The 23,435-nt window shown below is 38.5% G+C and overlaps 3 protein-coding genes across 6 annotated transcripts; 2 read left to right on the top strand and 1 right to left on the bottom strand.

Moving 5' to 3' along the window:
* Window positions 1-840: 840 nt before the first annotated feature.
* LOC103704043 (3-ketoacyl-CoA synthase 11-like) lies at window positions 841-3,583 on the top strand. Its single transcript, XM_008787181.4, has 2 exons — window positions 841-972; window positions 1,530-3,583. Exon 2 carries the CDS (start codon window positions 1,715-1,717, stop codon window positions 3,233-3,235), a length of 1,521 nt encoding a protein of 506 aa, XP_008785403.1. The 5' UTR covers window positions 841-972; window positions 1,530-1,714; the 3' UTR covers window positions 3,236-3,583.
* A 408-nt stretch (window positions 3,584-3,991) lies between these two features.
* On the bottom strand, window positions 3,992-12,504 carry LOC103704057 (serine-threonine kinase receptor-associated protein). Of its 4 annotated transcripts, XM_026803564.2 has the most exons (8): window positions 12,120-12,504; window positions 10,538-10,673; window positions 7,020-7,101; window positions 6,385-6,502; window positions 5,393-5,568; window positions 4,854-4,991; window positions 4,620-4,759; window positions 3,992-4,490 (listed from the first exon to the last, which is right to left on the bottom strand). In XM_026803564.2, exons 3-8 carry the CDS (start codon window positions 7,073-7,075, stop codon window positions 4,249-4,251), a joined length of 870 nt encoding a protein of 289 aa, XP_026659365.1. In that variant the 5' UTR covers window positions 7,076-7,101; window positions 10,538-10,673; window positions 12,120-12,504; the 3' UTR covers window positions 3,992-4,248. The 4 variants fall into 4 exon arrangements, with proteins under 4 accessions (XP_026659365.1, XP_008785435.1, XP_008785422.1 ...); XM_008787213.3 differs by lacking the exon at window positions 6,385-6,502 and having other exon boundaries at window positions 4,854-4,928; window positions 12,120-12,503; XM_008787200.3 differs by lacking the exon at window positions 6,385-6,502 and having other exon boundaries at window positions 12,120-12,503.
* A 3,140-nt stretch (window positions 12,505-15,644) lies between these two features.
* LOC103704037 (26S proteasome regulatory subunit 8 homolog A) lies at window positions 15,645-23,377 on the top strand. Its single transcript, XM_008787169.4, has 9 exons — window positions 15,645-15,932; window positions 16,690-16,787; window positions 20,345-20,569; window positions 20,683-20,745; window positions 20,832-20,995; window positions 21,348-21,504; window positions 21,586-21,684; window positions 21,784-21,894; window positions 22,947-23,377. The coding sequence occupies exons 1-9, from the start codon at window positions 15,707-15,709 to the stop codon at window positions 23,085-23,087; spliced, it is 1,284 nt and encodes a 427-aa protein (XP_008785391.1). The 5' UTR covers window positions 15,645-15,706; the 3' UTR covers window positions 23,088-23,377.
* The last annotated feature ends 58 nt before the right edge of the window (window positions 23,378-23,435 follow it).

The following is a 23,435-nucleotide window of genomic DNA, read 5'->3' on the forward strand; positions in this document are numbered from 1 at the left end:
GAAGACAAAGTTCTTCCATTCTTCAACTTTTTACTTTTTATTATTTTTTTTTTCTAGGCGTTTATTTTAATGTCTTCTTCTTTTATAGTACTATTATAAAATAATGCTATAGCAATTTCTAGGCAATTATAAATCCAACCGATCGCCTTGCTTGCATATGTATAAATAGACATGTTCCATAAATAGACATGTTCCAGAAAAATTACTAATGCGAATAAAAAAGTAGCATGAGATTTGGGATTTTAGGCCTAAAAATGGGATAAAGTAGGTTATTGGGTAGGGTTTGGGCACTGAAATCAAACACGGAGACATTGGTTGGTTTTGGATACAGGCGGATGCATACGTGAGAAACGTAACCCAGTCTTGCATCAAGAACATGTCTAACATAATTTTAGAAGTTTTATGGACAAACGTAGCATAGGGAAATAATCAAATTATTGGGAAAGAAAACAGATGGCAAATACAAATATCCACCTTCTGGATGATGAATGTGATAGCAAAACAAAATTGTATATGGCTGCCAAGTTATTTAGCAATTGCCATGCGGCGAAGCATCTTCGAGACACAGAGGGAGAGACGCGCATTGACTTTCGTGGCCGAGGCTGGCCGAGATTTCGGTCAAAGCCGGCCGCGCCGCCGTTGTTTGTTCCGCCATCCGCGAGGCCGCAAGTTTTTTTTTTTGTGAAAAAACAGCAGAAGCGAAGCTTCTTCGGTCCCAGCGGTACGTGGGGCGCACACGTTGGCGCCCATCTCACCATCCATCCGCTATCCCTTCGGACCCTTCCAAATCCAAAGCAAATCTCTCTCTGTTTTGGGAGGGGCCCCAAGGGGAGCTCCTTTCGGTTATTTATTTGCCAGGTCGCACCCTGTGCCGCCCTGCCTCCTCTGCTCTATTTCTTCGAGCCCCTGCTCTCGTCTTCCCCCCAAGGAGGAGTTTTCTCGGCCGATCTCCTACCAAGATCGGGATTCGAGGTCTGTAGATCATTGTGTTCCGAAATCCTATTTTACCGCTTTATGAATGCAAGAAAAAAAAAAACTATGCCGATGTTGATTTCCGTTACGTCCCTTTTGTTGCTTTTTTTAATTAAAATATTGCTCGGCTTTCTATCCAAAATCCAATTTTTGTTCTGGATTCGAGGTCGATAGCTCCTTTTGGGTTTCGTCAAAATCTGATTGTGTTCTTCGAATGCACGAAGGTTCCTCGTCTTGGTGTTAGACTTGTAGTTTCGTTCTCTCGAATTCGATTTAGTAAGATTTCGTCTTCAAAAGTTCCTTCTTTTTGGATGGGTTTCTGGGTTGGTTTTTTTTTTTAAGAGTTCTTTTTTTTTTTTTCTTTCTTCTGGATCGCTTGATCTCTGCCTCGTCGGGGTTTAGGTTAAAAAAAAAAAAAAGATCTTGAAATGTGGATCGCTCTGTGTTGTGGTTTTTCTGATTGATTTGGATGCAAAAACAGAGATCTTTGTCATGGATTTTTCTTTCTCGAAACATTGATTTGAATTAATAACTTCTCCGTTTTATTTTTCTTGCAGGGTTTTGTGCCCGATCTCTAATTCTTTTCGGAGCAGAGAAGGGGCCATCTTTTTCTCAAAAGAATTCCCCCTTCCATCTCTCTTGGAAATTGGCTTTTTAGGTTCGGTTAAGGAGTAACAGAGTCATTCCATTTCGACCTCTCAAGTTTCTGATTTCTCTTGCTTCCTCCTCCCATAATCCGATCATGGTCGAAGCATTGCTCAATAAATCATCCTCGAGCCGGCTTCCCAGCTTCACGCAATCGGTGAAGCTCAAGTATGTCAAACTCGGTTACCACTACCTCATCACCCATGGCATGTACCTCTTCCTCACACCACTCGTCGCCCTTGTGGCTGGCCAGCTCTCTACCTTGTCCGTCCAAGACCTCCATGACCTCTGGGACCACCTCCGGTTCAACCTCGTCTCCGCGATCCTCTGCTCCACGCTCCTCGTCTTCCTCTCGACCCTCTACTTCCTCACCCGCCCTCGGCCGGTCTACCTTGTCGACTTCGCATGCTACAAGCCGGAGGCGGCCCGGAGGTGCACCAGGCAAATCTTTATGGAGCGGTCTACGCTGACGGGCTCCTTCACAGAAGAGAACCTCGCATTCCAGCGTAAGATCCTTGAAAGGTCAGGCCTTGGGGAGAACACTTACCTCCCTGAGGCGGTCCTCAATGTTCCTCCTAATCCCTCCATGGCTGAGGCCAGGGCGGAAGCGAGGGCTGTCATGTTTGGCGCCATCGATGAACTCTTCGCCAAGACTAATGTGAAGCCCAAGGACATCGGGATCTTGATCGTGAATTGTAGCTTGTTCAATCCGACCCCCTCTCTTTCCGCCATGATCGTGAACCATTACAAGCTTCGCGGAAACATTGGGAGCTACAACTTAGGTGGGATGGGCTGCAGCGCAGGGCTGATCTCTATCGATCTTGCCAAGGATCTTCTTCAGGTTCACCCCAACACCTATGCCTTGGTCATCAGCATGGAGAACATCACCTTGAACTGGTACTCTGGCAACAATCGGTCCATGCTCGTTTCCAACTGCTTGTTCCGAATGGGCGGGGCCGCGATCCTTCTCTCCAACAAGAGTTCCGACCGCCGCCGCTCCAAGTACCAATTGGTTCACACGGTTCGAACGCACAAAGGCGCTGACGACAGGTGCTTCAGCTGCGTCACCCAGGAGGAAGATGCTGTTGGGAAAGTTGGTGTCTCTCTTTCGAAGGACCTGATGGGAGTCGCCGGCGATGCTCTGAAGACAAACATCACGACCTTGGGTCCTCTTGTCTTGCCCTTGTCCGAGCAGTTACTCTTCTTTGCTACATTGGTGGGGAGGAAGATCCTCAAGATGAAGATTAGGCCTTACATCCCCGATTTCAAGCTGGCCTTCGAACATTTCTGCATTCATGCAGGAGGGAGGGCTGTCCTGGATGAATTGGAGAAGAACCTGCAGCTCTCCGAGTGGCACATGGAGCCCTCGAGGATGACGCTCTACAGATTCGGAAACACTTCGAGCAGTTCCCTCTGGTACGAACTGGCATACGCCGAAGGCAAAGGAAGGATGAGGAAAAGGGATAGAATTTGGCAGATTGCATTCGGATCGGGATTCAAGTGCAACAGCGCGGTGTGGAAGGCCTTGAAGACGATCGATCCTGCGAAGGAAAAGAACCCCTGGATGGATGAGATCCACGACTTCCCCGTTGAGGTTCCAAGGGTCTCAGCAATTTGAAATTGGTCCCCGACGTCGGGTGATGAAATTGGTCTCGATCTGGTTTCATAGCTCGCAATAATTTGTTAGGATGGTCCTTTTTTTTAATTTTCTTTAGGGGAAAAAAAAAAAAAAAAAACTCGGAGTTGTAAGGTATGGTCTACGGGGCGTTTGGTGGTTGATTCTTGTTGCGGGTGGAGAATAGGTTGTTCTGCTATTTTGGTGCAAGTTATGCAGCCTGGATTCCTAGACTAGGAGGAGGGTCAGCGATGAATTCTATCGTGTGGTTTAATTTATGCGGGTTTGAGCCATTGACTCTGTTTAAACCTTATTTGTTGGGTCAAAACTTGCAGCCCTGAGCAAGGTTGGAACTTACTTATCTTATAGTTTTGAGCCCACTGTTCTTAACGACTAGCTGTATCCCAACAATATGATGTCTCTGACACGGCATTCATATAAAAAGCTAATTGCTTTTGTCACCTTGTTTTCCTTAGGACATTGTCATGTTCTTGGATCCACTACCTTGATTGCGTATCCAATATTACAGCTCAAAATATGTGGCAAAATTAGGAACATCTGCTTGGCCAAGGCCACGGACAGCATGATTTTGCTGGGCTGCCGGTGCCATCGCCTGTAGGCTCCACAAGCCCCCATGCCGTCAACTCCTGTTTTCTGGCCAAGGGACCGGTCACCTGCATCACTTTCTTTTTTCCCCTCTGGGTTTCTTCTTTTCGGGTAGAGATAAGATGACATTTATATGGTACCACCACACTAATATAAGTCGACAAAAATCAAAATATTAAAATTATACAACACAAGGTTTTTAAGTTTCTTTATAAAGGATAGTTCGATAAAGCACATGAAACCTTGGCTAGTTATTCTTGGAAGATGGCTGCAATCAAGCATAGGAAGGGCACCTATTTAATAGCAACCACACCCTGCAAGGCTTAGAGAGGGCAGAATTGATCAGTAAGGAATATAAACCTTCTTATACCCAATTGAGCACAGCATCGGGAATCTATCGAGGCAGCATCCTATCCCTCGTTAGGTCCATCCTTGCTAATGTGAAAACCCTCGATTTTCCGAGCAGCTTCATTTGCACCAACCTTCACTTTTCCAGCAGCACCATTCGCCCCAGTCGCCTCATTCTCATCAGCAGTGGCGGGACTCGTCTGCCATATTCTTATGGTCCCATCTTCTGAACCTGAAGCATATGATTTGCCCATCGGAGAGAACCGTACACAATGGACAGGTCCATGGTGACCCTTATTGCAAGCTGAACCCAGGCAAAAGAACATCCATATCACATTGCCGTGAAGAGCGCTATGAGGAGCCAGTGAACCAAACTAATCATAACATGAAAGTATCCACATGAATTGAAGTATAAATGAAACTTTAAACTTACTGATCTGCTCCCCAGAATGAAAATCAAAAACATGAACCCACAAATCTTCACCTCCAGCAATGAATCTGTTGCCAAACTTTGGTTCGAGTGAAGCTGATTCGACAGTACATGGCATGTTGTAGCTTTTAACAAGTCCAAAACTGATGACCAACAATCAAGAAATTGTAGTAAGTGCAAAGAAAATGCCAGCCAGCCAGCTAGAGAGAGGCATAAAAATGTGCTCAGAAAGCTTACTGGTTTGCATCCCAAAATTTGACGGATGAGCCATCAGCGGTAGTGATATATCTGCCATCTTGGCTAACTTCTGCACTGGTAACAGGTGACTTGGTCTCAAGAGTTTGGACAATATTCCCACTTCTTACATCCCATAACCTTTGCGGTAGTTGAATAACATGTTAAGGAGGAAGAAGGGGGTGGAGGGGAACAAAATTTCATGCCACTAAGTTTATATAATGGTCGAGACCATGCTATGGCATATCTTCGAGAAATAATGAAAACAATTCCTGATATTTTTATATGAATAGATGCTAAGAGTACAGTAATTCCCATTTATGTTTGATGTTTGTCATTGGACATGGGACTGTAATAACAACAATTCCTGATATTTTTATATGTAACTCAAATTAGCAGGCACTGTCATGTCTACATTAGCAAAGTTTGTTAACAAATATACCCTGTGCATTGACCACAACAATACGAAAATAGAAAAGTAGGTCAAGGATGATGGAAAAAAGATCAGATTAGAATATCAGTGGAGGAAGAAACAAACACACCTCACACCCCCGATATCGGTACAGGAACTTAATATTGTCTGATCACTATGAAGCCAAGCAACGGTTCTGATCGAACCAGGTGATTTATCAACTTCTCTTGGAGGTGCATCTGGACGATTCAAATTAAATATCCGTAACATTTTTTCAACTCCTCCAGTGAGCAACAGGTGTGTATCCTGCAGCCAGTGTTTAATGAGTGAAAAAAAAGGAAAACAAATGTCAGAAAGTTGAAATGCACCAACAAACAAACATGAAGTCCTCTTAAGAAAAGTTACTGGTCCCAAATTACCACGGCACAAGTGCTCCTTGTCCCTAACTAACAAGGAAATTCAATTAAACAGCTGCTCAAAAAACATATTTCAACTGCCACCATGGTTCTACAGCCAAAATGTCCAAATTTTTTAATCAAAACTCACCAGCAGGTGTTGAATCACAGTTAGATGATTGAATGTGTGTATCGCTATAGGACTCGCTTGGTTCATGGGAAGAATTTTACCTTTACCAGAATTTTTTTTTTCTATAAAGCTAATGGCTAGGTATATGATACCTGAGAAAGTGATTTTGCATGTTTGGTTGACCATGCAAAAGTGACATAGGAAATACACTTTCTAGAGTAACTTATGTTTGGTTGAACATCTATTTTAGTTGTGTAAAGCATCTATTATAACCTTAATAAAGTTGTGTGAAATTCCTAGAAAACATCACATGAATAATTTTTAATAGTTATTTTACATATTTTTAAATCTAAAAATATTTAAAATAGGTATTAAAAATATTTATTGCGTTGAGTTTTTAAGAGTTTTAACATTTTTAATACTTAGACAAATTCTTTATATTATGGTAATTTTAATAATTGTTAATATATTTTTATATTAAAATTACCACAACTTTTTTATGTTGTGGTAATTTTTAATAGTTTTAGATTAACTATTAAAAATAGCTATTAAAAAGATTATGATGGCTCAAGGCTATTTTTGGTAAAAAAAAATTACCATAATTTTCAGCCCGTAGAAAAGTGGCTTTCCAACTCTCTCCTTTGAAACCTCCAACAACCAAAAATGAGGCATTTTTTTCATTTTTCCATCAACTATACTTTCCCGTCTCCTCTTCCTGTGAACCAAATGAGTCCTATAGGTTTAACTCATTGAAGAAATAAAAAACTCAATCTCTTGCATACATAGAATTCTAGATTAAACATCAACAACGAATTATATTAACAATTAAAAGCAATGATATCAAGATAAGTTGTGCTGACAAACCATCACAAGCATTGCAACTTGCACCATACCTCATCATACATGAAAGAGAATTTGGGAACATAAAAGTCAACTTTGAAAGACCCCTTCCCCCCACCCCCCTCCCCCAAAAAAAAAAAATATCACACCAATCCCAATACCAACTACTACAACCATCACAGCAGAACAGAAGGGGGGAAAAAGGAAGAAATAAAGGTCACATTCCTTACATATGGTTTCTAGATACCACAAAATATCTGCAGAACTGTGGAGGAATAAATGTAAATCCAGTAGAATACCACTAAATGACAAAATTAGCATGCACAACAAACAGGGGAGTTTTTAAGACCCAAATTGAATTGCAAGAATCAATTAAAAAAGGCCTCATTTACCTCGGAAAAGGCACATGTGCGAACAATGTGTTTGTGTTCAAACGAGTGTAATTCATCTCCAGTTAATGCATCCCATATTTTCCTGCAAAAAGGTAAAGGCAATAGAAACTTAGTTACTTTTCAATAAATATAAAGCATGCTACATCCAACTGCTTGAATAACATAACTGACATTCTGCAAAAAAGGTATAACCTTCCAAATAACTAGCCTAAACAAAACAACCCACTAACCATGAGTTTAAACAAGTACTACCAACATCAAAGACAATATATTACTGCTAATCTCCTGATTATCAACAGTCCATATATACTTCACATGAAAAATTGATTCTTAAAAGATGTTTTCATATAGCAGCAAAAAACTGTATATTTACGGACATTATCTCCAACATCTAATCAGCAAAAATTTTACCAAATAGCATATTATTACATATATATACTAGAGGGCAGCACTAGGTAGCTCATCTTAGACAATAAGATGGCCCCTGATGGTCGATATCTTCTTAACTACAATAAAGAAAAGGACCCTAGTTAACAGTTATTTGGATTAGTCCACTCAGCTACCTCATATCGCCAAATTTGGCCACTTGAATTAGAAAAACAAGTGCTGAATGGTGTGAGGATTTCTTCCCCAAAAAATTACTATTTACTTAAAACTAAACTATACTGTCTTGATTTCACTTGGCCTCCTCCAAAACAAAATCTGATAGATAGCAAATCAGGTAACATCAACCAAACCACAACTACTACTACCCAAAATAGGATACTTAACAAAATCCCTTGATCATCATGTCAGGCCTTCTTAGGTTATGACAAGCACAGAAGGCAAAGGAAATGCTTGGTCAAGGCATCCCAAACAACAAAAGACCGACCATGCCAAAATATCAGGCCTTGATTTGCATACAGGGCATGCCCTTGCCCTTCATTCCTCTGTCAGCAAGCCACGCTACAAAATCAGAATACAAAAAAAACACCAGCTTATCTAGCAACAGGAGATAGTATGAGACCAACACAATAGAACAAAAGACAGCTTGATGATCACAAATTGCATTAGTCCACGTAAGGGCCACATATTGAAATAGATGACAAAGGGTTGGAAAAATGAAAAACAGCCCTGATATTTAGGGCTCAAGAGATGTAGATGAATGATTGGTACTTGTGCATTCGAACCGTGTGAACCAATTGGTACTTGGAGCGGCGGCGGTCAGAACTCTTGTTGAGAGAAGGATCGCAGCCCCGCCAATTCGGAACAAGCATAAGCAACGTAAATGTGGTCTATGTCATGGATGAAAATTTGACTAGCATGCATGATACAAACATGCATACAACTATAACATGCATGTACCTAGCATCATAAATACCATGTTGTACCATGCAGTAAGAGGCATACCATATCAATCTATACAGTGCTGATACGATACAAGGGCTTGACACATCCCCATCCTAACACAAATGTGATTGCAACTCGACCAATATACCATTTGTCGATACAGGGTGCACCACACCATATCAGCAAGGTACCATAGAGCCCGATACCAAGACAAAATATTGCCTATACTTGTCAGACTTGCGTATGATACAGTGCTTTCGTTGCTTATATGGAGTGGTGTATTTTGCTCTATTGGGAACATCTGAATCTTCTAAACAATATAAAGTGGTGATGATATATAAGATTCAACTACATGTAAGGAAGAAAATCATCTATTCCTTCAAAATCAAAAGAATTAGCGTGGTTCTAGTGGTGATAATTATATTGTTTTGTCATTTGTACTTGTTCCATCAACCTACCTCTTCATATTTTGTTTTGGTCAAGAATGCAAACTTATATGGTAGTAATATAAATATATTAAATATTTTTTTATTAAGTAGCTAGACAGTGTTTATATCATTAGACATCTATGCATTGCCTTGTGATGGTGAAAATTATAATTGATGTTTTTGCTCCTCTTCATCCATATCTACTTTCATTTTTAGCAATCTCTAAATTTTTCCAAAAAATCATAAAGAATCTTTCCGAAGAACCAATACAATTTAACCCCTCCATGATTTATTGCTTGATCCTGAATCTAACAACATTGCTATTGTTCTCATCAGCAAGAGCCTGAATGCACATGAAAGGAAAATCATGTTTCACTTCACTGATAAAAGATGGATGCCCACAAATATGTAAAACATCCTGTTATAGAATAACAATAAATGACACTTAGAGTAATGCATTAAGCTTTGAAAACATCTATTCTGAAAAATACACCTCTTAAATTTCTAGTCAACAGTAATGTAGAAGTATGAAAGCAGGAAAAAAAAAAGATTCACGTGATGGGTGCAGAAATTCATAATACTAAACAGCTTTTTTAAATAATTTAGAAGTTATTGCATTCATATGGTTCGTAGAGCTTTGATGATCTAACATATCCCATCTTAAGCATTATGCTTTCCTTGGCATTGTAATCTCCAAAATACCAAAATGGAGTTTCTCAGAGCACCACAAGTGCTCTCTCTAACCTAATTTGTTCTTTTCAATTTTCTTTACCCTAGTCCATCATCCCTCTATTCTAACAAGCCTCCACTGCTACATAGTCAGTCAAGGAAACATGTTAATATCAGAAATGCTGATCATCCAAAGTAACTTCCATGCATCCAAACCACTATCTATTCTCACTATCTATGAGAAAGCAGGTGTAGAGTATTATCTGGCTCCTAAGGCAGCATTCCATTGGGTTAAAGGGGAATAAGACTACTTAAACCCATTTTTACCACTTGAACCCACCAAACACTGTTTTGCAAGCTACATTATTCCAAGCCTCAAATAGGCATGTCAAAAGTTGGAAAGAATTACTTTTTGGAATAATTCGGATCCGAACATAAAAGGCACAGTTCTTTACTCCAAAGCAAAGAGGATTAAAAATAAGTTAACCCATTTATTCTAGGCTAACTTATTCCACAACCAAACACAGCATAAGACCGCAATGCTGCATATTGAAAGTTTGAATCCTCATAGCTTTGAAAGATGTAGATTGCCGAGATGATACAACAATTCTAACAAACCAAATAGATCTTCTACAGAGTTGTCACATAGCCAGTGTTTTCAGAAGCAAGAAAACACGAAACATCATTGCAGGGTTCTCAAACTAAAGAATAAATTAAAGAAAAGGATCATGTCCGGAATAAACTTGAACATCCCTAGGTGAAGAAACAGAAAGAGAACCAAGAATATTTCATGGATGGAATTAGACACTAAAGTAGTAAAGCAAGCAGCAAATTACAAGCTTTAAGCAAGAAGCATGAATCAAACATAACCAGACACTGTCATATTTTAAAAAAGAATACATGACAGCCGTAGAACTTGCAGGTTCTGAAAGCAAAATTCTTTGTAGAAATACATCATTATTGGACAAGCATCCATAAACATCATCACATTGTATAAACAAAATTGGCAAGCATGATTCATTTGGCATTCTAAACTGTTTGTTACTTTCATCAGCTTCAACAGTAGCCACTAAAATAAATAAGATCACATACGCTGAGAAATCAGCTGAACCAGATGCAGCGCGTAGAGCATTGGTATCAAGGCAGCAACTCCAGACTGCACCCTTATGCCCTTCAAATGTTCCAATCCAGTCTCCTGTCTCACCATTTCTCAGCATGGGACTGGCATCTGGAAATTTTAATAACTATCTTTATTATTACATGACCTAACATGTCCCGCTAATCACTTCAATGCATTTCAGAAAGTTTTAATACGTAGTTTTAAACACCCTATCCTTCAATTATGTCTAGTTGTATATTCATATTCATTATTTACTGGCTGTAGAAATTATGATGGAAGTTAAAGAAAAGGACATTTACTTTAAACAAAAATTATAATGGATTTAAAAATGCAAAAGAAAAACCTTAAGCATAACCAATCCTGTACTTCCACATATACAAAGCAACAGTATAAACACTTTCCAAAAACAAGGTCCAGATGAATCCAAACTACAAACAATCCATTAAATATAAAATACAGACACTAAATCCAGGAGAAAATGATGGCAGCCTTTATTCGAACCTTGCACTTTACATTTGAAATCTCACTATTTGATGCACCTAAATAATAGATTAGTTAACATAAATCATCAAGGTAAAAACAACTTACCATAGAATAAACACTCGACAGACACATTTTCACATAAAGAAACATATAATGGAGCTAAATATTGCTAATATACTTTACCCATTTTGGTTTTTATATCAATTTCGATATTTAGAGTTTCTCGCTTGCAATGGCACGTCAAACAAGAGTTTCCAAAAGATGAGGGCCCTTTAAAAGGGGCGACCAGTGACATGCCATATAGTATAAATGGCCACTAACCCTTGGTTACCTGAAATGGAAGCTGGTGCAAGAGTAATTTAGGTCTGGTTACAAGGAAGCCTACCTCTCAAAAAACAAAAATCAGAATAGGAAGTGCTTAGGAAGCTGTTGTAAGAATGTATTTCTTTAGGGATTCCAAATCAGGTGCAGCACCCCATATATAAGTTCCCTGCTGCTAAGCATTAACCTTTTAGTTTCCTTAAGTCAATACCAATAGCATTTGATTACTTCAGACAGTGGTCCCCTTTTTCTCCATAAGTGCCAAATGTTCTTGTTAATGAAAAGTAGCATTCTTTTTCCTTTTTGACATATCAATATCGTTTTCAGCAAATTATTATCTAACAATACAGTACGAAGTTTCCAGGCATCAACAAAGAATAAGGAGCCTGTTAATTAAAGATTGGTTGTTCAATTTAGGCAGGACAATAACCACTGCCTACCAGTAACCAGAGCGTACAGGGGCATAAATCAATATATTGCTCATCTCACATCCTACTTCCCGAAATCTTGTCTACTTCACATCATATATGCCACATTCATCTACCAATCTTTATTCTCTCAAAACATTAGCCTTGCTCATAAAACATGCACAGGAAAAGAAATTTGAAAGCTTGATCAGACACTTCCAGTAGTAAGTTTTATTAGAGAAAAATAAATCTAAAGCATATATTGGCAAAAGACCGCTCTTCTTGGATTTATCTGTGAACAGAAAAGATACCAAATTAGGAGGGCCAAAGAAGAAATCCTCACCTTTGCTTGCGCTGATGAGAAAGAATCCGTCCGGAGTAACGGGGCTGTAGAACAAATCCACCACCGGCCGCGAATGCCCATGGCAGACGAGAGGAATGGCCACCTTTCTTTTCTCCATAAAAGCAAGACTCTCAACCCTAAAGAATCCCTTGGCAAAATCGAAGGGAAGGAGATCGAATACCAAATAAGCCCTAACCCTAGCCCCAAACAAAAAAATCGAAGACAATCGAAGCCCTCTGTAACGATTCAGAAAAATGGGATAAGAGACTGAAATGTATAATTTTACACTTTTTTACCAAAAATTTAATTACACAATAAGAACGAAAATGGGACAAAAAAAAAAAGGCAAAACCAGGGAGAGGGGCCACGCAGGAGATTGGAGGGAGACGATGACGAACCGGTCCCTATTTAGGAGGGCTGGGGGAACGTTGCCGAGGCGGAGCTACCATGTTGGCCTTCCACATGTAACGCGTTGTTGTAGGTACTTTCTGATGAAGAATCCTGACCGTTGGATATAGATTGTCTGTCATGATGTGATCTTCGAGTTTTAGCGCTGTCGTTCAACTGGAGGTAAAATTGGGCCGGTCGGCCCAACGGACCAATGGACCGATCCAGTGTTTGGATTGGACTGATCCATTGCATGAACTTTAGCGTCCATAATTAAGGGTGAAAGTGGAACGTGATTAAGAGTGACAGGGCAGCATTAAGGCCCGTTTGGTAGAACTGTTGGTAGCAGAGCTTTTTGAAGTAAAAATTTTTATAAAAAACTATTTGTTGTTTGGTAATTATATTTTTAAAGTGTTGTGAGACTTTAATATATATTTGATAAACAAACTGAGAAAGTACTTTGGGTATGATAAAATAATCATGAAGAACATTGCATAGTACCATACGACAGAGTATAATAAAATGAGCCCTAATTGTGGGCCATACTTAGTTCTACTAAAATCCTCTCTCTCCCAATTTATTCTTGATGAGATTGTAAGATAATAAAACCCTTTCTCTCCTTTAATATCTTTTGTGTTGTTTTCCATCAATTTTCAACATCTTTAGGGTGTGGAGACTCTAGTTGGATCAGAGGGTGAGCAAAAAGTATTTGAGTAGGACTTAGCATCAATATGAACTAAATATCCTACACTATTTTGAAAACGAGCGCAGTTAGAAATTCTTTTTACCAATTTGGTCGTTATGATTTGTACAGAATATTTCAAATCTTACTGCTCACCATGAGCTTTTTTTTTTTTTTTTTGACATTTTATATGCTATCCGAGAGCATGATAGTAATTTTCCACCACATATTCTTAATTTGCCCAGCTTTGCGATTGGGATTCAAATTCACATGTCACATCCGAACCTATCCATAAAAAAATAAAATAAAAAAAAAGATGATGATATAAGTAGACAATCATCTAATTTATATCTTTTTATTTCCAATACTGTTCAATCTTATATGGATCTCATGGACCTTTAGGGAAATAAGTAATAATATTAACATATATATCTTAATTCAATTTATCTACTATGTAAGGATATCATTTATTTGAAAGTTCTTAAAATTTAATTATTCCACATTTTTAATATCTATTCGTATCCAAATCTAAGACAAATACGTTATAAATTTCAAGATACGATCAGTATCCATATTAGTATCAGCGTCCAACAAATAAAAAAAAATATAGGCACGGCTATGTTGATATCCGACATGCTTTCAACTCTACTAATATAGATAGAAAAAAGCTTCATGGATGAGCAATGAATTGCTTGTATTCTTACTTTCAAGACAAATAGAGAGTGCACCATTCAGCTTTTCTATTATATTCATGCATTTTTCAATAAACGGATAGAGAAATTTTATCCAGGGTAATTTAAGATGGCTTGACCCCAATCGGGTCTAAATCAACTCTATTTGTCATAAGTACGGAGAATTAAAGACATCTAAATGTTCTGGAAGGAAGAAGGAGGGCTTTTAATTCAACCAATACAATCATAGAAAATATGAAGTAATTTAAAGATAATGCAACACAATCTCACCCTGTCTATTATATATAAACAATTGTTGAAGTTGTAGATTCAAAGTAAATGGCAAGTTTTGCTTTTCGGAAACTTTTGGAAAAAGAGAGAATTTTCAAAGAAAAAGTATAGCCAAACAGTATCGGAAAGAATGATTTTTTATTTAAAAAATTAAGTTGCCAATATGCAAAAATTACTAATTGAAATTGAATCTCAAAAAAATAATATATCAAATTTTTTTATTTTATTCTTTGATGAAAACTTCAGAGGCATGCCTGCTAGAACTTATCCTTGTAACATGGTCCAAATGACCATTTGTATACAGCTTATGTATCTGTTTTTTGTTTTAGTAAATCTAGACTATATAAGATTAGTGTTAGCTCAATTAGCCAAGTTGCTTAATTCAGCTATTTGGGTATAAAGAAAATAGTCTGGGTTTGAACCGGGGATCTTGGTGAGTTAGAAAATGGGTAATAATATATGTGAAGGATACCTTGCACCGAAGGAGAGCGACGAAAGAAGAGGATGAATATGCTCGGCAATTTCTAGTAGGTCATTTTATAGTTTGGCTACATGTCATGGCGTGCGAGGAAACGTCGACTTGATCTCATGAAAAACATCTCCGCTCAAAGTTCCACTCAGTCCAGCTTTTGTTTTGGGCCATTGGCTCCACCAATGATTTATTATTATTAGGGCTACTGCAACGATTCCAGCTAGGATGGTTGGAGATATTTGGAACTCCCGTTACATTGATTCAGCACCCAAATTCGCCCTTGTTTTCTAGGAGCCTCTATCCTCCAGCCATCTTAAAGTGAACTTTAACGGTTGTGCTGCTGGTGATGGAGAATCAGAGATAAAGCAGGTGATTAGAAGTCACGAGTCATAGATTATAGTTGCGGGGCGGGTGATGCACTTATGGGCTAACAGCTTTAGGAATGAAACTTAGAGTAGGCATCTCTCATGCAAGGAGGAGGCTGGAGGCAGAGTGCATCATCTTCGAGGGAGACTCGACTATGGTGATCGATTGGATACGAAAGGATGGACAAATGCCCTCTAATCAACGACAGTCGATGGATGGTGCGAGATTGTATTGAATTTCGGTACACGTGTATAGAGAAGCAAATAGGGCCGTCAATTGGGTCGCCTCCTATGTAGCGCAGCATTCCGGAGAGATCTTCTGGACATATTGGGGGGCCCTCATCCACAATTATGCCAACTTGTAGCTCTTGACTCTGCTGACTGCACCTACATCAGAGTATGGTAAGCAACCGTTGTACCAAAATAAAATATTTATTATTATTATTATTTACATTTAACTCTCAAACTTGATAAATCTTAACTTCTTTTCCTTCTAAGAAAAACAAAAAGCAAAGGCCCGGTCGATGGATTAGCCTGACGCGAGTCATCGAAACGGCTCAACCGTAGATCACCGGTCCGCCCGTCCAAGCACAACGTGTAAGGGTACTATCGTAATTTAGTCTCATTGGCTTAACCAACCGACATTAATTTGGAATACAAATGCGCAGGGCAAGCCTTCATCGGGGGATCGGAAAGAAGGAGAAAGGGAAAGGTTGGAGATGGCGACGGTGGCGGTCGAGAAGCAGGCAGCTGCGGCGATGGGGGAGAAGCAGGCGGTGGCGGAGGGCGAGTTGTTCTCGTCGGCGGCGAAGGTAAGGGGAGGAGGAGGAGAAGGGCTACGGCAGTACTACCTGCAGCACATCCACGACCTCCAGCTTCAGCTCCGTCAGAAGACCCACAACCTCAACCGCCTCGAGGCCCAGCGCAACGAGCTCAACTCCCGAGGCGAGCGCCCCCTTTTCCCGAAACCCTGACCCTAGCCCCGCTTTTGTTCTCGATGGAGGTTTCTTAGTTTTATCGTAGTCGAAACCCTAATTCTGATCCGAAACGACTTTTGGTTAGCGATCTTGATTGCATCATCATCATCATTATCATTATTGTTATTGTTTGATTGCTTGTTATTTGATCTGGGCATGTTTGAAAGCTTGGAGGTTTTTTGGTGGGCATTCTTAGAAAGAAAACTCCTGTTTCTTTCTATATTTTGGGCGGTTAACGGAACATTTCCCGTTTATAAGTTGGTTTTTCTGTTCAGGCTCAACGTCAGTTTCTGGGTTCGGATGGTTTGAGATTAATATTAGAGTTTCAATAGAAACAACTAGTGAGACCTTTTTGCATCTTTGTATGATATTTTGCTTTGATGTTATGATTAGGCCTTTTTTGTCCCTGGATGTAGTATCATAGCATCTAGTTGTCTAGAATGTCGTATGTTATTTAATCATTCCATTCATGTTATCTAGATGGCATTTTTGGTTTTATGTAATCTATATAGGCAAAATTTCTGGAACGTGGTTTTGCTATAATTCACCATCTAAGGTTCCAAGATTGCTCCTGATTTGCCATCATCCAAATATGAGATGCTAACAGTTGCATTCAATATGTTTGCTGATTGATTTCTTGGTTATGATCGCTTCTCCAAAGAAAAATCCTGTCACTTCCTGTTGACCAGTGTCACTGATGTCGTGAATGGTTATTGCAATTGCAGTAAGAATGCTCCGAGAGGAGCTACAGCTACTTCAAGAGCCTGGGTCGTACGTTGGTGAAGTGGTGAAAGTTATGGGGAAATCAAAGGTCTTAGTTAAGGTGAGTTATCGAGTTTGACTGATTATGCTCTCCTTATTGAGTCAGGATTCATTTTATGATTTAGCTGCTAATGCTAGATGTCAGATGTCTCAGCTTATGTTCTTGTTTTTTAGGAATTCCTTTCTGCATTCTATCAGATAAAATTTGATAAGAAATAATTATGTTAAAAGTTTCTGGAATCTCTTATAGTGATCTAAACTTGGTATTGCTTGCTCCGAAATATGATATTGTTTCTGGTTCTTTAGCCACTGCTGTTCCACCTATGCTGGGACTTCAGATGTCTTACCATGTGGTCTTGTCTTTAGAAATTCTTTTCTGCATTCGATCAGATGAAATTATATAAAAGACAATTCATGTCAAAACCTTTCAGAACCTCTTACAGTGGTGCAAACTTGCAGGCTATTGCTTGCTCCACATATATGATATTCTTTCTGATTCATGGTATTGGACCATAGATTAATGGATCACCTAGACACCCTGCCTGATGTATATGACCGTAAGTTCTGTATAACTAGCGGCACTGTTTTTTGAGGCTTATGGCTATATTTCTGGTCCAGATGAGTCTTTACAGCTCATTCTATCAGTGCTTATGGCCGTACCAAGAAAATTGTGACTTAGCACGAGCCACTGAACTACCTTAAGAATTTAGATTAATTGTATTATGTGCTTACCTAACAAGCCAGTGCAAGAAGGAGCCTCTAACAGCTGGATACATAAAAAACACATGCATAGATGTGTATGTATGCATGTCTTGAAGATTCTAAACCTCACATGTTGAAACATACCTTCATTATCAGGGTTGAAGGTTTCAGGACATTTTCTTCCATCAGGAGACATAAGATGATTCAATACTTGAGTCTTACGCTTCAATCTAACATATTCAGGTGAATGTGACTCTCCCCATGAATTGTCTGATTGTTGCTGATCTAATTAGTGTTTGGAGTTGAATCCAACTCAATCCAAATGTTTCTAATCAATCTTGCATGTTCTTCGGTTGTAAGTGCAATCAAGTAGCTTGGTAGATATGTCCTATGAGAACAAATATATCTTCTTGCACAACGCTTTTTAGTATCTTAACAATTGACAACCAAGAATATGTTTTCTTTCAGAGTAATCTGCCCAAAGTAAAATTTTATCCTAAAATAACATATATAAAGCAGTATTTGATATCCACTGTTGTAGGTTGAAATAGGTCGACCCAATTACTAAGGCTCCATTTGGGGGAGCTTTTGGAGGGCCAAAAAGTACTTTCTGGCCCCCCAAAAGCACTTTTAGATGAAATAGGAATGTTTGGTAAAAATTTCAGAAAGTTGTTTTAACTTTTCTAGCAAACTAAAAATAACTTTTTGGAAGAAGCTCCATTTTGGAGCTTTCTGAATAAGTACTTTTAGGCCTAGTCGGAAAACTATTTTTTTGACCAAAATACCCGTGATCAAATATAACAATACACAAAATGTCTCTTTAATAATTGTTTAACCAATTTTATCACACACCTAGAAAATTTGTTATATTATGAAAAATTAATTTACGCCAATAATTATAATATTTTATATGTTTATTATTACATTAGACTATAAATATAATATTATATTACATTATATCATAATACATTGATATGTTATGTTAAATAATTTAATATTATATTAAATTATTATGCTATAATATACAATATTATATTACTATATTATAATAATATTATATTACGTTATAGTAATATTATACTATATCATATATTTATGTGTTAATATACATTATATTTTATTATGCTTTGTTGTATAATACCATGCAATGTCCTTTATGGTCATTTTGTCATACCAAAAGTACTTTCTCAGTTTGTTTACCAAATATATGTTAAAGTGGCACAACACTTTAGAAATGCAGTTACCAAACAGCAAATGACTTTTTATAAAAGCTCTATTTTAGAAAACTCTATTTCCAAAAGCTCTACTTTCAAAAGCTCTACTGCCAACAGCTCCTCCAAACAGGGCCTAAAAACAAGTTGCCTGTTTCACAATGCACATCTTATAAAAGAATCACCCATTTTCTTTAATTGATGAAATTTGATAAATCATCTGCATATGCGAGTTACATCTATGACATAGTATTAGGATGTTAATTGAATGCAATCATGACTGTTATTATTCTGAGATATCATGGAAGTTGGCTTGGAACTCTACCTATTCATAGGCTATTTAGAATGGTTTTGTTTGTTCGTTCGTTCGTTTGTTTGCTTATTTATTTGCTTATTTATGTTCTACAGTTTCCTTTCGGTTATTTTACCTTCTCTGGTGATATGAGCCATGAAATGCCGCTCTACGGTGGTGAACTATATCTCGGATATTTTGTGTGTGTCTATCTGCATTCTATTATGGAGTACTTACAGTTTGCGTTGTTACTGATCAACACTTATTTAGTTCCTTGTGTTCATCTGAATAGTTATTGTGTTTGAATATAATTCTAAAACCAAGCAAGATTGTAGGGGCTAACCTTAATTTGCTGAATCTGAAGCAAACAGTTGCAGATTCAGGTCTTGGTTACTAGAAGAGGAGGTGAGTGTGGGAGCTGGTGCGGACGTAGGGAAGTAGGCCTCTTAGAAAAACTTAAATAGGAAATGCTTAGGAGGCATGTGCATGGAGAAGTTTTCAGAAAGAATCCGCAGTGGGTACGTCACTGTCAGTGAGAACCTCTTGCTATAAGAAACTTTGGATGCTGAAGCAAGTAAGCGGAGTCATGAAGATAATTAGGTTCTGAAAGTTCATCAGAATAATCCGAGCAGAGTGTTGGTAAATAACATGGTGATAAAAAGCTTACTCAGTAAATTCTTGTGCATGCAATATGAAGAAAAAATAATGAGTGTGCATTTTATAATTGAGGTAAGTTAGATTTTTTTAGTAAAATGGTACCGGTGGAATCTTTGGTAGTTTATTTAGGATTTAGGACAAGGTGAAAGCATTAGGAAGCAGGTGCGACAACACGAGTTAGATTTCAGAGTGGCTGTAGCATTGTAAGATCCCAGCTATGATCAGGATGTGCTTGGTTAGACTTGTTTAAAAGGGAAGGTGGTCACTTTCTCGAAGTGACTGCAGGTTCGGTCTGCTAAATAAAACATGCAGAAGTTGCTCAGTTCTCTTGGAACTCAGAACCGGCTTCAGGCTTGCCACTTCCCCCAAACCACACACCTGTAAGGGAAACTCAACCATGCAGCTCACATTGGCAGTATCCGTAGAATAAATATGATGCTTGTGGTGTATTTGCTGGATCTACTTTGGTTTTCTGTTTTCTTCTATCAAGTTGTGTTAGCACAATGTCTTCAGATTTTAGGGGGTTCATTTTAGTAACTATGAACTAGTTTGCTGGGTTTCTTTTTTGGAACTCATACATTCAGTTGTATTCTGTATTTCATGCTAGGTAACTCTTGAGGAACAATGATGGCTGTATCTTATTCTGTTTATGGAGAAATTTATATAGTCTTTTAGATAATGCTTGCTTTTTGTATGCTGTGAAGCAGTTGTAACAAGAGTGTCTGGGAGTCAAACACTTAAGAGTTTTTCTTTCAGGTTCATCCAGAAGGGAAATATGTTGTGGATATTGATAAGAACATTGATATAACAAAGATCACACCATCAACCAGAGTTGCTCTTCGCAATGATAGTTATGTGCTTCACCTAATCTTGCCTAGCAAAGTAGATCCTTTAGTTAATCTTATGAAAGTTGAAAAGGTTCCTGATTCTACTTATGACATGATTGGCGGTCTTGACCAGCAAATCAAAGAGATAAAGGAGGTCAGTAAAGTGGGGAAAATAGCTTTATATGCAGTGGTTGATTATTAAGCACATGCTATATATGTGCCGTTGTTTCTTCATTAGGCCTGTGCACTAAACATGTACTACTTCAGGTCATTGAGCTTCCAATCAAACATCCTGAATTATTTGAAAGCCTTGGAATAGCTCAACCAAAGGTATATATCATGACATATCAGTATCATTTGTTTTGCAATCAACTCTGTATTCAATGGAGAAGATTCTGATGTTAGATTTTTCCCAGGGAGTGTTGCTTTATGGGCCTCCAGGTACAGGGAAAACTCTGCTAGCAAGAGCTGTCGCCCATCATACTGATTGCACCTTCATCCGGGTTTCTGGATCTGAGTTGGTTCAGAAATACATTGGAGAGGGCTCTAGAATGGTCCGAGAACTCTTTGTTATGGCTAGGTGTGTTAGATTCTTGTCAATATCAGCTTTTTAACATCTTTATATCATAAATATCATTGTAAAATTCTTCATGGTTAGTACTTTACGATCCTAAAAAATAAAATGGACATAGTCAATTAATAATGAAGATGAGGACCTTCTTGTACAATCTGTCCCTTTATATAGCATGAGCATTTCTTATTTGGAGATCTAAGAGTTGATGGCATAAAACTGTTTGCCTACTTCATTACCTCTAAGAATTTATGTTTGTGTCCCCTGATATTAGAAAGTTATGAAAGATCATGACAGAATCTTGATTTGTCTCTAATAGTGCTAATAATTTATGTACTTTGTGCAATACTTTCCAATTCAGGGAACATGCGCCATCAATCATTTTCATGGATGAAATTGACAGCATAGGATCTGCTAGAATGGAGTCAGGCACTGGCAATGGTGACAGTGAAGTTCAACGTACTATGCTTGAGCTTCTCAACCAGCTTGATGGATTTGAAGCATCAAACAAGATCAAGGTACATTGCACTTTGTTTATGGAGTTATGGAGTATGTCACCCATGAAATACGTTTTTTTTAAAAAAGAATGTTCTATACAGGTTCTGATGGCCACAAACCGGATAGACATCTTGGATCAAGCGCTCCTCAGGCCTGGTCGGATAGATAGAAAAATTGAGTTCCCTAACCCAAATGAAGAGGTATGTGATACAGTGAAACACATGATACTTAGTTATCCTTCAGAGAGTCTTACAAGTGATTGGTAATACTAAGTACTATGCCCTCCAATTATTTCTCAGTCCCGTTTGGATATCTTGAAAATTCATTCAAGAAAGATGAACTTGATGAGGGGTATTGATCTTAAAAAGATTGCAGAAAAGATGAATGGGGCATCTGGAGCAGAACTCAAGGTAATTGTCTGCTCTGTTATATTAACAAGGCTATCTTTTCTTGATTGTTTTTACAAGGGAAATTATAGCTGATAAGCCATTATCACAACAGTTATGATTTGCTTGTACTTAGGCATGAAGTACCACCGAGCTTGCAGTTTCTGACCAAGTTTAGCCAATGATATCCCTCCTCTTCACCCCCCCGCCCACAACAAAGAAAAAGAAGAAAAAAAAAACTCGACACACACACACACACACACACACACACACACACACACACACACACAACCATGGATGATGTATGAGGTAGTTTAAGTCTTTGCTATATATATATTAGAATTTCAATCGAGCACTAAATTGTGTTATGGAGCATGCACTATATGCCCTTTCCGAGGGTTTGCTGGTATGTTAGAATTTGCACGAGCACTGGATGCCACACACACACACACACACACACACACACACACACACACACAACCATGGATGATGTATGAGGTAGTTTAAGTCTTTGCTATATATATATTAGAATTTCAATCGAGCACTAAATTGTGTTATGGAGCATGCACTATATGCCCTTTCCGAGGGTTTGCTGGTATGTTAGAATTTGCACGAGCACTGGATGCTAATATGGAACTTACACTGTATTTTATGTAGCTTTCTTTTTGTTTTACGAGTGATGGAACATTGCCAATGGTGGCAACCTAATCCTGCCACCTGTCATTTAGAAGTTGACTTTGGCATGCAACCTGATATGAACGAGACATTTTTGCTGACTTGCCTGTTGTTCCTGGTTTTGCCATTGACTTCTTATTGGAACGTACTGTATAATGTGCTATGTGGTGGAAGAACCTTGTGAACGAAAACAATATTTCTTCTGCCACAGCAAATTATGAAATGGAATTCATCTTTTGTGAAGCACCGGTACATGTTGAAAAGCAGCTAAAAGCATTTTCATCACATCAGCATGTGATGTTGGAAACCACAGTCCCGGAGAACATATGTGTTGTCATGTGAGATATGCATTTTGATCAAAGTATGATCCCTGATGTGTGAATTCGTGCTCCCTTTTGCAGGCTGTGTGCACGGAAGCAGGCATGTTTGCCCTCAGGGAGAGAAGAGTTCATGTAACACAGGAGGATTTTGAGATGGCAGTTGCTAAGGTCATGAAGAAAGAGACTGAGAAGAATATGTCACTAAGAAAATTGTGGAAGTAGATCTTAATTTTCTTGCTTTGGTTATCGTTATTCTCAAGGGGCATATGTTATCGTATGCAATTATGGCATCTTTTTGGACTTGAAACTGTTGCCTTTTTAGTTGTGATCCAGTAAAGTTTATTGCAGATGCTGTGAACTCAATATTTCCTGAATTTAAGGGTTCAGAAACAAGCTAGCGTTCCTCTCTTCTTCTTTGTAATAATAATTTTGCCACTCTTTGGAATTAAAAGAGAAAACTGGAGAACAGCTAATACTGAGTTAGCTTGCTCCTCCTTGGTTGCGTCGTGAAATGAAAATTGTGCTGATTGGGATACCATGATGCAGGATTTGTTTTGCCCTTTGGTCAAA

This window comes from Phoenix dactylifera, chromosome 9 (assembly GCF_009389715.1).
Source record: "Phoenix dactylifera cultivar Barhee BC4 chromosome 9, palm_55x_up_171113_PBpolish2nd_filt_p, whole genome shotgun sequence".
Taxonomy (NCBI): Eukaryota; Viridiplantae; Streptophyta; class Magnoliopsida; order Arecales; family Arecaceae; genus Phoenix; species Phoenix dactylifera.

What these genes read in the sequence shown, in the direction of transcription:
- LOC103704043 (XM_008787181.4), top strand. Translation starts at nt 1,715, where the DNA reads ATGGTCGAAGCATTGCTCAATAAATCATCCTCGAGCCGGCTTCCCAGC.
- LOC103704057 (XM_008787200.3), bottom strand. Translation starts at nt 12,237, where the DNA reads ATGGAGAAAAGAAAGGTGGCCATTCCTCTCGTCTGCCATGGGCATTCG. An exon ending in TCTCATCAGCGCAAGCAAAG is followed by an intron (nt 10,674 to 12,119) that starts GTGAGGATTTCT and finishes TAAAATTTCCAG; the next exon opens with ATGCCAGTCCCATGCTGAGA. An exon ending in GGTTCAGCTGATTTCTCAGC is followed by an intron (nt 7,102 to 10,537) that starts GTATGTGATCTT and finishes ACCTTTTTGCAG; the next exon opens with GAAAATATGGGATGCATTAA.
- LOC103704037 (XM_008787169.4), top strand. Translation starts at nt 15,707, where the DNA reads ATGGCGACGGTGGCGGTCGAGAAGCAGGCAGCTGCGGCGATGGGGGAG. An exon ending in AAATCAAAGAGATAAAGGAG is followed by an intron (nt 20,570 to 20,682) that starts GTCAGTAAAGTG and finishes GTACTACTTCAG; the next exon opens with GTCATTGAGCTTCCAATCAA. An exon ending in GAACTCTTTGTTATGGCTAG is followed by an intron (nt 20,996 to 21,347) that starts GTGTGTTAGATT and finishes TTTCCAATTCAG; the next exon opens with GGAACATGCGCCATCAATCA.